The following is a 14,736-nucleotide window of genomic DNA, read 5'->3' as shown; positions in this document are numbered from 1 at the left end:
AACGGGAAAGACAGAACTGCTAAGTCACTGCTTACAACGCAATGCATCACAAACCACTACAAGATAACAAAAGGGCATGCTCGCCAGAAGGCAGCTTCCTCCGCACTACTATGGTCCCAAATGGTACACAGGATTACCTTCCAAAGTTAAGAGGAAGTTTGTGCTTTAAGTCCAACCTAAAGCTAGCAAACCCAATCTTCCTTTCAAAATGCCAAATACACATTCGCACTTCAAGACTTCTTTTCTGGAGGAGACTTGGCAAAATTGACAAAAGCCAAATCCAAGTGAGAGAGAACAGTCTGACGTCTACGCTGAGTTTGTGATCTTACTCCCACTTATTTAAGAACATCTTTCTTGTTCCTGGTGGCGAGAACATTAAACGGAGTTCAAGCTAACTCCCTTGCTCCTAAACCAGTGCTTAAATATTTTGTTCCTTAAAATGCATTAAGCATCTTTTTTTAAGCATCTTCTGGGAAGGGAAGGGGCAGCGTGGCTGGGGCGGGGGGGGGGGGGGGGGGGGAGTGTGCATGGGACCAGCCGGCTGTGCATACGTGTACCACACTATAACTAACAATCATACCTGTCGGGTGACTAGAATTACTTCCCACTTCCTCCTATTTAAAACTTTCGCTTACTCTACAAAACAGGACTGTAGCTTTAAAAAAAAAAAAAGTGCTGCGAACAAGAGATCTGCTATCATGTGACACAAATTCCCATTATATTCCTTCAAAAGTGCCTCAACGGTTCTTAGGCTCTCACTGGAAACTCAATTCCTCAACTCCCTCGCGCTGGGTGGCCCGGGTCTACGCTATGTTTTCCCATTTGCCTCTGAACGATCTGTCACTGAAAGCACACCATCCGTAAGTGAGCACACACCAGCTCCTTCTGCCACAACAGGCTCCCCGCGCTCAGTGAGGTGGGGAGAAGCGGGCACACTCAAAAACAAGTCCTCTGGGAGCTCTCATGATTACCTTGTTGACTGGCCTCCATGGACGACTGCTTGCACTCCTGTGCGTAGTGCCCGCTTACACCGCAGTTGTAACATGAAACGTTCCCGTTCTTCTTGGGCCCCGAACCGCTCGTGTTGGCGACTACATTAGGTGCTGGATACACAGGGTAGAATCTCCCAAACCCCGCCATTTGTTGCATGCCGTAGTTGGCTTGGCTCCCCATGACCGGGTCGTGCACCAGGCCGTTCGCATACGGAGTCTGAGGCAGAAAAAAAGGAAGTTGGTTTCCATTGCTCTGATGTGCTTGGTTGAGGTAGCTGCCGTTGCAGATGGATGGCAGAGTAAAGAACGACGGGACTCGGTACATTGGTCCGGGCATCGGGTTGGGATAATAGTAACTGTTCAGCTGAAGGCTGCCGTTGGTCCCGCAGCTGCACCTTCGCCCGCAAGAACCGCAAGGACCCGAGCCCATCTGCTGCGGCGGCAATACTGTCCCGTTAGCGTTCGTGTTTCCCACAGCGCTGATGTAAGACGTGCTGTCGCTCTGTGCGGTGCTGTGTGTCAGGGCGGGGCTCGGGCTGGGGGCGGGGCCTGGGGTGTGGGTGGGAACCGCGGGAGGAACCGACTGGGCCTGACTGATGCCCGCACCCGCGGACTGGGCCGACGCCGCCGCCGTGCCGAGCACGCTGGAATTCTGGCTGGGCAGCACGCCGGCAGCAAGCGGGGAGCCCGGCAGGGTGTAGGAAGCTGGTGGCTGTGCGGCCGAAAGGCCGGCTGCTGGGAGAACTACCTTCACATTGGTAGGCTGAGGGACTGTCCCAGTGTTTCCCTCGATTTGAGGCACCATTTGATTGAGTCCTACCACCTGGGATGCAGATTTTGCGATGGGGTCCGTGGTAGCCACAGGAGATCCCGGAAAACTACCTGGGCTATGGACAGGGATAAAGGCAGTGTTTGGTGATCCGATGCTCAGACTCGCGGGTGGCTGCTGCGGGATGTTAACCGGGCAACTCTCGGAGGACCCCTGTGGCGGCGGCAACTTTAGCCTCTGAATTGTCAGGTGCAGAGCAGGGGCGCTGCTGTGCGGGAGGAACGCCGACGGAAGAGGTAAAGGGGAAGCCAGTAATTCGAGGTGTTTTTCGGATTCTCCGGTAGAAGCTGTTGGCCCCAGTATTCCAACAGGGGTAGAATTCGTGGACTCCCTTATTGCAGAAATTGCAACGGGACTGGGAACAAGCATCCCTATTGTCTTGCCGTCAGCAGATTTGGGTGGAGGGACGACAACGTCAGACTTCTGGGCACCATTGTGCATGACACAGTGTAAAGTTGGCATAAAAGAAATATGCTGATACTTGGGCGCATGTAGGGGGTCTCCTAGAAGGCCTCCGTTGTCGCTTCCTAACGAAGCAATCTGAACAGGTGGCTTGACACTGACGGTCTGGTTGACAGAACCACAGCCTGTAAACCTGGTTGTTGACGGATTCCCAGAATCCTCAGAATTGCTGTCTGTGTCTAAGGAAAACAAACACAAACAGCTGTCAAAGCGGAACTCCGATCTCTTGCTAGAAATAAACTTGAACTATGTATCTAAAATGAACTCTGAAGTTTGGAAGTGGAGGAAATGTGTCCCTCGGTTACCTGACAGCCAAGAAATTTTGGCTGTCTATGGACTTCGTTTAAAAGAGAATCGGGACAAGGCGAAACCACGGAGATAATAAAAAGACCAGTGGTTGCCAGGGGTGGGGAGCTGGGGGGAGAGATGAAGCACAGGGGATTTTTAGGGCAGTGAGAACGATCTGTAGGGTATCATAATGGTAAATGTAAGTCATTATACATTCGTCCAAAGCCACCGAAGGTGTAACAAGCAAGAATGAATCCTTAGGTAAACAATGGGCTTTGGGTTGGTAACAGTGCGTCAGTGGAGGTTCACCCTTGACAAAAGACGTATCACTTTAGTGAGTGGTGCTGATAACGGCGTAGGCTATTCATGTGGCAGAAGCATATGGGAAATCTCTGTACCTCCCTCTTTATTTTACTGTAAACCTGAAACCGCTCTAAAACAATTAAGTTTTTAATTAAAAAAAAAATCCATGGAGAGATCAGCAACAAAAAAGTTAACTGGAGGCTGAATGAAGCACAATACAAAGACTGAGATTTATTTGGTATCACCTGATTACTGAGAAAAGGACTGGATATTTTTTAACCTTCATCAATTTTAGGCAATTCGCTTAATTTATATTCTGTACTCCAAACCCAAGGTCTTCACAGATGTCTCCCGGACATGACACAATTTAAAGGAGCTCAATCACAAGATTGCATTTAACCCAAATATCTAGAGCAAGGGAATGGAAGACAATGGAATAAATGCTCTTACTCTTAAATATTTCAGCGGGGAAATAAAGCCACGGCTATAGTCATAAAACAAATGGTGTTAGAACACAAGAAGCAAGACAAATGTAAGAGTGCTGCCATTTCTCCAACGGCAGAACCAGTGAAGTGGCAAATACAAAATTATACTTCATACGGTGTTATTGCTGCAATCACTCTTATGCTTGTATACAGAAATAACTGCAATCTAAACTTCCCCTGGATTTCCTGACTTTTGGTATAAAAAGGGCAAAAGAGAAAGTCCAGTTCACAGCATGTAAACATCATAAACCCAGATACTGCAATAATATGTATGGAAACCATGCAATTAAATATTGTGCCTATTTCAATGTCTTTTTGCTCATAAATACAGGCAGAACTGGACAATGTACTTAAAATGTTTACATTTATTAAGGTAACAGTGGCTATAGTCAGCTGTTAAAAATTTTTGAAACAATACTAAAAACAAATCATTAACAGCAGTCTTTCTCAGGAAAGGTTAAACAGAACCTGCCTACTGACACAGAATGTCAACAGTTTATTAGCTCAATTACTAGAAAGAAGAAATTCAATTTATCAGTAAGTGGTTCTAGTAGAAACTTCCCTTAATAACTGAGGTGCTTCTTGCTAAACTTTTTTAAAAAAAGTATCCAAAATTAATAACTTATCCAAGGCATTTTATCTGTAGCTGTACCATCAGAGGAATACACAGTAAAAGATAAACATTTCATGGACCCACGAACACATGGCCAACTAATCTTTGACAAAGCAGGAAAGAATATCCAATGGAATAAAGACAGTCTCTTCAGCAAATGGTGATGGGAAAATGGGATGGAGACATATAGAAGAATGAACCTGGACCATTTTCTTACACCATACACAAAAATAAACTCAAAATGGATAAAGACCTAAATGCAAGATAGGAAGCCATCAAAATCCTAGAGGAGAAAGCAGGCAAAAAAACCTCTCTGACCTCTGCTGTAGCAAATTCTTACTCAACATATCTCCAGAGGCAAGGGAAACAAAAGCAAAAATGAACTACTGGGACCTCATCAAGATAAAAAGCTTCTGCATGGTGAAGGAAACAATCAGCAAAACTAAAAGGCAACTGATGGAATGGGAGAAGATATTTACAAATGACATCTCAGATAAAGGGTTAGTATCCAAAATCTATGAGGAACTTATCAAACTCAACACCCAAGAAACAAATAATCCAGTGAAGAAATGGGCAAAAGACATGAATAGACACTTTTCCAAAGAAGACATCCAGATGGCAAACAGACACATGAAAAAATGTTCAACATCACTCACCATCAGGGAAATACAAATCAAAACCACAAGGAGGTACCACCTCACACCTGTCAGAATGGCTAAAATGAACTCAGGCAACAACAGATGTTGGCGAGGATGTGGAAGAAAAGGGTCTCTTTGGCACTGTTGGTGGTAATGCAAACTGGTGCAGCTGCTCTGGAAAACAGTATGGAGGTTCCTCAACAAGTTAAAAATAGAACTACCCTACGACCCAGTAACCACACTACTAGGTATTTATCCAAAGGATGCAGGTGTGCTGTTTTGAAGGGGCACATGCACCCCAACGTTTGTAGCAGTGCTATCAACAACAGCCAAGTATGGAAAGAGCCCAGATGTCCATTGACAGATGAATGGATTAAGAAGATGTGGTGTGTGTATATATGTACATATGTATACACATACACACACACACACACACACAATGGAGTATTACTCAGCAATCAAAAGAATGGAATCTTGCCATTTGCAACAATATGGATGGAACTAGAGTGTATTATGCTGAGTGAAATTAGCCAGAGAAAGACAAATATTGTAAGACTTCATTCCTATGTGGAATTTAAGATACAAAACAGATGAACATAAGGGAAGAGAAGCAAAAATATAAAAACAGGGAGGAGACAAAACATAAGAGACTCTTAAATATAGAGAACTGAGGGCCCTGGAGGGGTTGTGGAGGGATGGGCTAAATGGGCAAGGGGCAATAAGGAGGACACTTGTTGGGATGAGCACTGGATGTTATATGTAGGGGATGAATCAGTGGATTCTACTCCTGAAGTCATTATTGCACTATATGCTAACTAATTTGGGACATAAATTTAAAAAAATAAATAAATAAACATTTTTTTAAGTTTATCTATTTTTGCGCGCGCGCGAGAGAGAGAGAGAGAGAGAGAGAGAGAGAGCGCGCGTGCACACATGTGCACGCGCTAGCAGGGGAGGGGCAGAGTGAGGGAGACACAGAATCTGAAGCAGGCTCCAGGCTCTGAGCTGTCAGCACAGAGCCCGACGTGGGTCCCAAGTGGCAAGCTGTGAGATCATGACCTGAGCTGAAGCTGGACGCTCAACTGATTGAGCCACCCAGGTGCCCAAAAGGTAAACATTTAAGTCCAAAGAAGATACAATATTTTTCAGGTGGTCAACTAAATTTCCATTTGAATTGGGCTTTCTTTAAATCTTAAGTCATAGTAAATGGCCCCATGAGTTTAAATGATACCAAGCGGTTTTCTGAGCACTGTAAGGACTCATGTAGCAAATCAGGGATGGTCTCTCCCTTTTTTGCACTGGCTTTGAAAAGTATAAAAGTGTTGAAACAAAATCCCATAATGACCAACAGAACAACAAAGTCACATGCTTTTTAAAGCAACCTTTTTGTGTACTCAAAATTCTAAAAATGATTAGAGTTTTTTTTATCACAGTGGACATCTCCCCCCCTGCTGCTTTTAGATATTCCAAATGATTCTTCATTCAGGGAAGGCTCATTTAGCCACTTGATAACTGATATCCTAAACTGATATCTGACGACACGAAAGGGAGGCTGCAAAGTAACCCAAGGTACAGATGCACTCCTCACAGTTCTCAGAGAGGCCAAATTGCACTACTGGCATAAGAACCCCAGGATTACTGGTACGTCCTCCAGAATTGCGCATGGCATGTGAAATGAAACACACCGAACGCTGGTCTATTCTGGAGAAGGCATAAAAATTCTCTCATTTAACCTTCATAATAGCTCTAGGCGGTTATTTCCTTTTTTTTTTTTTTCTTTCACAAGAAAACTGCAGACCAGAAGTACACTGTTGCCTCAGATGAGCAGAACCGGGGTCTGTAGAGTCACTGCACACTATGTCTGATAGGACTTCACAACAGCTGCACAGTAAAGATCGGTTTTATTTGTACGTGATGCAGGAGCACTTAGGGCCATAGCTCCCAAAGACCTGACCGGACGCTCTGACACAGAAGCTCAGGTCTCAGAAAACTATGGTAGAAGGATCTCTACAGATCTTCAGGTGGCCCGAGAGAAATCATTTAATACCTCCTACTACCATGGGTACACCTTAGAACCAAAATGTTACCAAGCAGATGTTCATAACCAAGATGTTACCAATCAGATGTCTTTACCATGTGTGAAGAATGACATCCCCATTCAACATACACATTTTTGAAATCTCATTTCCAGAATAGTAAGGTAAGGATCTCTGACACTCCACTCCTGCATAAAAGGAACAAGAATTCTAGCAAAAACTGTCAAAATCAACTTTTTTAGAACTCTGGAAATTAACTAAAGGCTTACAGCCATCTGAGGAGTGTTTATTCAAGAAAAACTACTGAATCTCTTAAGAAAAGTGAGCACTGTGGCATTTTAACTTGCCCTAATTCCAGCATACTTTCTCTAGCTCAGAAGTAGCCTTATAAAGGAATAGTTTTGCAACTACAGTAGCTATAAAAGCTAGCAGCCTAGCAGCCACCAGAAGAAACACGGGGGCTATTTAAAGCCCCATCCCCCCAAAACTGTCAACGTCTATCTAGCAGTTACAGGTCACTCTGTGTTAACAGCTGCTTACCCACAGGGCATTTGTCACAATCAATCAGCAGCAAATGTTTAACAACCTGGCTGCCTGAGGCAGCATTACCAGTTGGGACTAACAAGAGACTGACCAAAAACCTTAAAAGGAAAAACTGAAGAATGAGATGTCCGCAGGGAGCTTTGAAAAGCTTGCACATATTCTTGAAAATCTAGAAGGCCATGTTTAATGGCTTAATGTCAGGGCTGTTTACATACAGCCATTAATGTCGAGGGCTGTATGTAAACCCAGGAAAGCACTGAGAAAGCACTACAGTCTCACTTTTGGCCGACTCTGATCTTCTATTTGAGGAAGAAGTGAAGACCTAAGACATACAGAAAACAAATAGCAAGACGGCAGATGTGAATCCTCCGTTATCAGTAATTACAGTAAAATTAAAGGGATTAAACACTCCAATCAAATGGCAGAGATGGGCAGCATGGCTCAAAAGCCATAATCCAACTCTATGCTGTTGTATCCTAAGAGAGACACACTTTAGATTCAAAGACACAAACAGCCTTAAAGTGAAAGGACAGAAAGGGGCGCCTGGGTGGCTCAGTTGGTTAAGCGTCTGATTCTTGGGTTTCAGCTCAGGATCTCACAGTTCATGAGTTAGAGTCCCACGCTGGGCTCTGAGCCAATAGCGGGGAGCCTGCTTGGGATTTCTCTCTCCTTCTCAATAAATAAACAAACAAACAAACATAAAAAATTTTAAAACACACGTGAAAGGATGGAAAAAGTAGTGCCCTACAAACAATACCCAAACGAGAGCTGGAGTGGCTCTATTATTGTCAGATAAAATAGACTTTCGGCCAAAAACAGTCACTAGAGACAAAAAAAAAGAGTATTTTATAATGACAAAAGAATCAATCCACCAGAAGACAGGAAACTTATAAATATGTACCTCTAGCAACATACACATTTTCAATCTTTCTACACTAGTAAACTACTTTATTATGACTCTTTTCTTTCTACTTAATTTCATATGCAGTGAAATAAGCTTAAAAAAAATCAACACTGCTAGGAACTTCCAAGTCAGTGGTCATTAAGGCACCCTTTATACCAATTAAATTTAAAATTAATAATGACAGTTATAGGAGCATAAAATCACTTATGTTGGACAGATTTTAAGAGACAACACACATTTCCCTCCACCATCCCCATATCCCTTCCAAAGAGCAAACCTCTGTCTTTTTCTTCTTCGCTTTCAAAGCTTTCTCTTCCATCATGTCGTGGGCTAGAGGGAGAACTGTAACTCTCTGAAGAGGTTTCTCCACATGTGTCATGTCCAGATCCAATGTCCAAATTCACATCTAAAAATAACAATTCTATTCTTAAAAAATCATGTTAAGTGTATTAATTTCTGAATTGAACCATTAGAATCAGCTATAGCCGGGGCGCCTGGGTGGCTCCGTCGGTTAAGCGTCCAGCTTCGGCTCAGGTCATGAACTCACAGCTCGTTGAGTTCGAGCCCCGCGTCGGGCTCTGTGCTGACAGCTCGGAGCCTAGAGCCTGCTTGGGATTCTGTGTCTCCCTCTCTCTGCCCCTCCCCCACTCATGCTCTGTCTCTGTGTCTCTCTCAAAAATAAACATTAAAAACAAGAAAAAAAAAAAAAAGAATTAGTTATAGCTGTAAAAAGTTTTTTCTTTTAGTTTTTCTATAATCACCTAAAAAGCTGGGCCTTGAGGTAAAAATTCATTATTACAACACAATTTTAATTGAAAATAATTGAATAACAAGTATATTCTTAAGACAAAGGCACAGGGACAAGTCAATCTTACTGACTTTAAAAAAATCAGAGTTAAAGTTCATCATAGGGTCTGCTCAGTAGGAGCACACTGAGCCATTTTCTGAGTCTAGACATTTTAACTCCTCAGAGCTTGCTGGAAAATTCATTCTTTATCAGAACTCAGGAAGAGAACTGACTGCCGGAATGTTTATTTGGTCGAATCACTATGCCTGAGTATTTGAAACAGAGGAAGATGCTCCGCATCTAGTAGACTGATTAGTCCCCCGAGTTCCGCCCAGAAGCCAGCACGGGGTGGGGCAGGGGCTGTGGTGCAGATCTGCCCCGACCAATCAGCTGTTTCTGTTCGGGGCCCAGAGAAAAGATTACTGGTACACCTCGTACTGGACACTCCCGCACTGGCCCAAACTTAGGTCACTGTTCTAGTCATTCCTGTAAACCCAGCTGAGCCAGCAGAGATTCTGCCTCGCAGCAAGCACCCAACACACGTTTAGGACAGAAATCCCCACAGAAGGAATTCTGGAGAGATTTCAGGACTATAGATGAGTGAACCACTTCTTCGGCAACCTGGCAGAATCAATAAAAGGTAATCACTTGGACAAAATAGGTGTTAGAAAAAAGAGATGGTTTGTGTAATACGCAAATTAGTTGACTAATCTGTGTCTTTTAAAGGCATTAAATTATAAGGAGGTTAGTACTGTTAAAGATGACCCACCACTCAAATGGTAAGTCAATATTAAAGAATAAAGTCATCAAGAATGCAGATGATGCGGAATCCCTTTGGGTAATAAAATGCCAAACTGCCAAGGGAAAACTGCACAAGATCTCATGAGGCTGTAAGAAAAGTGGCAGAGGAGCGACTTGGACAAGAAATAATTTTACAGAAAAGTCATCTGGAGTACACTTACACACGGTAATAGGTTCTGAATTTCCAGGCACAACATGACTAAGGAAAGGGACGCAAGCGAACGCCAACGGCACCTGAGGACAATCTAATGTGCCACGGTGGCCAAAAAGCCTGGCATTAACTGGACTACTAAAAATGAAACCTCTCAAACTGTGGCATACGTGCAAACTGCGCATCTAAGTATTTCAACCAGCATAATGAACAAAATGAACAATTCAGTGAAGAGAATCAAAGATTCAATGACCATCTCAAGCCAGAAATGATGGGCTGACAGGGAGCCCCTGGGGGGAGGGTGAGCGGAGATCTATCTGCTCACTACAACTCAGACAGTGAAACTACAGTGGAGTTGTTGAAACTTCAAAGAGCTAAGTTTCAGACCAGGTTTAAAAAAAAAAAGCAGCTATTTCTCAAAATCACAGTTTACAGGATGATTTACTCTCGATTATATTAGCCAGTAAATATTCTCATCACCAAACTGCCAATATAATAATTTGCAGTTTTCAAAGAACTAAATACATAAATCTAAATCTATACTAAACAGAATTTTCTTTTTGATCACCTAGAAGGTGCAGAGTCTTTGGAATTTTTATCATCAGAAATCATTATTATGTGACCCTATAGAGTCAGAGTGTGGAAGGGGAGCATGAAACAATTATGCCAAAGGATGTTTCATGCACCGTCCTTTTCTTTTTCTAAGTTTATTTATTTTGAGAGAAAGAGAAACAGAGCACATGAGCAGGGAAGGGGCAGACAGAGAGGGAGAGGGTGAATCTCAAGCAGGCTCTGCGCTGTCAGCACAGAGCCCGGCGTGGGGCTCGAACTCATGAACCACAAGATCGTGACCTGAGCTGAAGTCAAGAGCCGGACACTTAACTGACTGAGCCACCCAGGCGCCCCCCCCACACTCTCCTTTAAATAGAAGCATAAACCTTTTTGTTTATTATCACGTCTCAAAGAGTAAAAGCTTGTGCGTGTTATTAAGAAGACGAAAAGCAAAACCTTACAATATTAAACACTATTCTAACAATACAAATCCTGGTTATTAGTATTTATGAACAAAGAGAAGTTGGGTAGACTTAAGAACCATTTAGATACATGAGATGACAGAAACACAGTGGGTTATTATAGGAAGCTGGAGACTCTGAAGTCACTGAAATCTGTCATAAGAATTACTGAGAGGTCAACCATCTCACTGCCCCCAAACTTCTTGGTGCCACAATCAGCAACAGATGAATGGGGTGGAAGAAACACAGGCGATGCAGTGGGAAAAAGTTCTTAATGCAGATGAAGTAAAGCACACATCCTTTTAGCGGAGAGTCTTAAAGCTTGAGGTTTTAAAAACAAACACAATGCAAAGAAAACAGATGACAAATAGCAAGCACTGCCACCGTTTTTCGGGGACACAACATGAAGGGAGGCAGTGAGGGACTTTTGGTCCCTTCTGTGTTTTTAGAATTTTCAACAATACAAATGTCTTATTACTCAAAATAGAAGTTAAATTTTAAAGTTAAAACTAAGACCCAGACAACCTACCAATCAGAAGGATCTGACATTTTTTTTTTTATTTTTTGTAATGTTTTATTTATTTTTGAGACAGGGAGAGACAGAGCATGAACAGGGGAGGGTCAGAGAGAGGGAGACACAGAATCTGAAACAGGCTCCAGGCTCTGAGCTATCAGCACAGAGCCCGACGTGGGGCTCGAACTCACGGACCGCGAGATCATGACTTGAACCGAAGTCGGCCGCTTAACCGACTGAGCCACCCAGGCGCCCCGGATCTGACATTTTTAACTCCAATACACTATCTACTACTTTATGACATGTAGGATTTGTTCCACAAAGAAACAAAACCTTAAATATATCTTACGTTTACTGAATGCTTAAAGGTAATTCCTTCTTTATAACCTAATATTTCCAAAGGAAATTAATCAACAGAGGTTTTTGTTGTTGTTGTTGTTGTTTTAAATTGGAGTCAGCAAACATCTGAGTTACATCTGGTATCCATGCAAAGCTGTACAAAGTATATTTTATTTATAGTCACACTTCATGACAAAGAATAAGGTTTATCTTAATAAGAAATCCTGAGGTTGTATTTTCAGAGTACTGGAAAATAAAGAGAAAAAGGAATTGGAGTTTGGGATGCTATTTATAAGCTCTTAATAACCTACAAGTGTATGTTTTCTTCTAACTTAGAATAGGGAAAAGAACTAAATTATTGAACACCTATGTGCTCAGCACTAGTTAAGTGCTTTTCAGATGTTGCCATATTTAATCCTTACAATCCAGGGCGGGAGGTTATTAGTCCTGTCTCTGAAATGAGAGAAGGTAGGCTGCAGAGAGGCCACACATTTATGAAACTGGAGGACAAGACTCAAACCCACATTTGTCTAAGATCAAAGTCCACAGAACTTCTCTGCAAGTATGAGGCTAAAGAGGAGAGAAGACTTGTGGCTTCTTCAGTGAGCAATAGTTCCCAAATCACACGAGGGACGAGAGACAGAGCGATCTTCTGAGGGTGGGATACGTTTGACAGAAATTTCAACTGGGGAATGATCCGATTTAGGATGTGACCTAGGAGATAAATATGCGGGCAGTGCAGGAAGTAGCTGGAAGGAGGAAGAACAGAGACAGGGAGATCTGCCACAAGTAATTTTCAACCATCCGCCGACAGAGACCTTTTGCCATTCTTATTTTAGCTTTTTTCCTCCTCCTTTTAGCTGCCACCACCACCACAGGAAACCTCAGAGATAGTTAAGTGTTACAATATACTCATAAACGACGTGTTTTTTTCCCCCATGTCATTTTTTCCCCAAGGACAGTTCAGTTAGTTAATTCAGTAAGTTGGCCAGCTGATTTTAGAGGAAAAATGTAACCGTATTTCCTGTATCAATATTCAATCTCTGTGAATAAGTACCTGGTTTAAAAACACACTCCATTAAAAAATATATATATTCTGGTTATTTATGTTGTATCATCACAACGGAATGTACTAATACTTGCATAGAATTTAAATAAAAAAAAAATCCTTAATTTGTGAAATCAGTCCAATCAACAAATGTGGGAGGTACACACATGAACAAAACATACTCCTAGGGGTCTAGGGCCTTTTATTCTCTTTTGTCTTTGCTATTAATGGTACACGTAACACAGAAAAGTTATTAATGAACCAGCAGAAAGGACACTTCTCAAATGAATACAAAACCTGAAAATGAAGAAAACTTAAAAGCAGGTAAATGGAAACTATACACATCTAGTACAATAAAAATCGGAGTGTCTGCATTCCCCTAGAACTCCGTAAAAGCCCACAGAGGACAGTCATTAAAACATGAAAACGTCAACAAGATTCTAAAAACGACTTTACACAAGGACAGGGACAGGCTTCCATGAGGGCTGAAAGGATCCCCCAGCTGCTCGGACCTGTGCTCTGGAGCAGGGACAGGCTCGAGAAGTGGACAAGTGAGGAGCCCGTGGCCTGCGGAGGAAGGAAACGGTGGGGAAGCACAACTGTGGCAAAGGAAAGGTTCGCCTCTATGGCTGCTTCCGACTTCCTAAATCAGTTCCGTTAATACTTCAGAATGGTTTAATTCAGAAACTGCTATTCCCGTCCGTGCAAGGTTAACAGTATAATTTCAGGATCTGACACCACAGCTCAACAGCTACTAAAACAGGTATCATGCCAAATACATGTAGGTGATGGGTATTTGAAAGAAAAACAAACTTTCTTACCTTTCACAGAACCACCATGGGCATGCTGGGAAGTTGAGAGTCTGATACCATTTATTCTACTATTCAATCTGTTGTCAGTTTTCTTAATTTTCTCCCTAAGCCCAAAATATACATGTTACTGACATTTTTTTATAAGGCTCTCTAGAGAACACAGTAGACAGTATTACTAAAATTCTGTTTTTTATAGTAACAAAATTTTTAGTAAGGTATAATCTAAATGCAAGATTCGCCCTTTAGAGTACAGTTCGGAGAGTTTTGCCCCTCCAAACTGAATATATTTTGACAATAGCTTTATTTTGATCATCTGCATTTGCTGACTATTTTGAATTAAAAAAATCAGGCCTAGAAATAAAAATGTAATGAAAATACTATTTATTCTATATAAACAAAACATGCCCATAGTCAAAGCCTACATGTTGCCTTTCTTACCAATTCCTATTACTGGAAACGTTAAATTGAACCTACTTTTCTATTTGTGGCTTTCCTTTCTTCTTATTTATTGAAGATAAGCTTCGTTTTTCAGTTGAATGCTAATGGAAAGAATAAAAAGAAATCAGACTAAAACTAACCCACACTCACGTAGATATCCTTCTATTCTCCTATCAAACATTAATCTAAGAAAAATACCTATTTTTGAATTTTGCTTTTCAAATGGCCCCATATTCTTTCTTCTGAGCACAAAAATAAAACATACAAGTAACTGGCATTTGCTTACACGTTCAACAGTGTTCTTCTGAAGTACAACACAGTTTTATCGACTTTAAGAAGAAAAGGTGTAGGCGCTGAAGTAGAGAGAGTAAAGGTATAACTGAATAGACTCTGAAAACAGGCCATTAAGTATGACTAAGGTAACATACAACTTCTCAAAACATTTCGTTTGTAAAACCACATTCCAGTAAAGGTTAACATTTGGAGCTGAGTGCTGACCAGAAATAAACATCAGTTAACAAATATATTTTCTGAAAAGAAGGTGGCTCTCTCCATAGCCTCACCAGTAAGCCTTCCCCTGCATCTACGGTGCTTGCGAGCATTCTGCGCTCTGATTACACCAACTCTGGAGAAAGCAAATATTTCGTAATTACATTCCTAAATTACAATGTAATTTCCTAATTACATTACATTACATCCAACTTCTCATGAGGGACGGTCAGGCTCAAAATTCACAACAC

At 42.0% G+C, this 14,736-nt stretch overlaps 1 protein-coding gene across 4 annotated transcripts in view; it reads right to left on the bottom strand.

Moving 5' to 3' along the window:
• Window positions 1-14,736, bottom strand: part of ZCCHC2 (zinc finger CCHC-type containing 2) — a 65,658-nt gene that overhangs the window by 5,996 nt on the left and 44,926 nt on the right. For all 4 annotated transcript variants that reach the window (XR_006195560.1, XM_042911543.1, XM_042911545.1 and 1 more), the window contains exons 10-13: window positions 14,033-14,097; window positions 13,568-13,662; window positions 8,371-8,499; window positions 972-2,462 (exon numbers count right to left, since the gene is read on the bottom strand). Coding sequence is in view for 3 of the 4 variants with exons in the window: in XM_042911543.1 (XP_042767477.1) it covers window positions 972-2,462; window positions 8,371-8,499; window positions 13,568-13,662; window positions 14,033-14,097 (1,780 nt within the window). In the remaining variant the exon portion in view is untranslated. The remainder of the gene's footprint in view (window positions 1-971; window positions 2,463-8,370; window positions 8,500-13,567; window positions 13,663-14,032; window positions 14,098-14,736) is intronic.

Source organism: Panthera leo, chromosome D3, assembly GCF_018350215.1.
Source record: "Panthera leo isolate Ple1 chromosome D3, P.leo_Ple1_pat1.1, whole genome shotgun sequence".
Taxonomy (NCBI): Eukaryota; Metazoa; Chordata; class Mammalia; order Carnivora; family Felidae; genus Panthera; species Panthera leo.
Note: the sequence above shows the minus strand (reverse complement) of the source record. Positions and strands in the feature narration are given on the sequence as shown.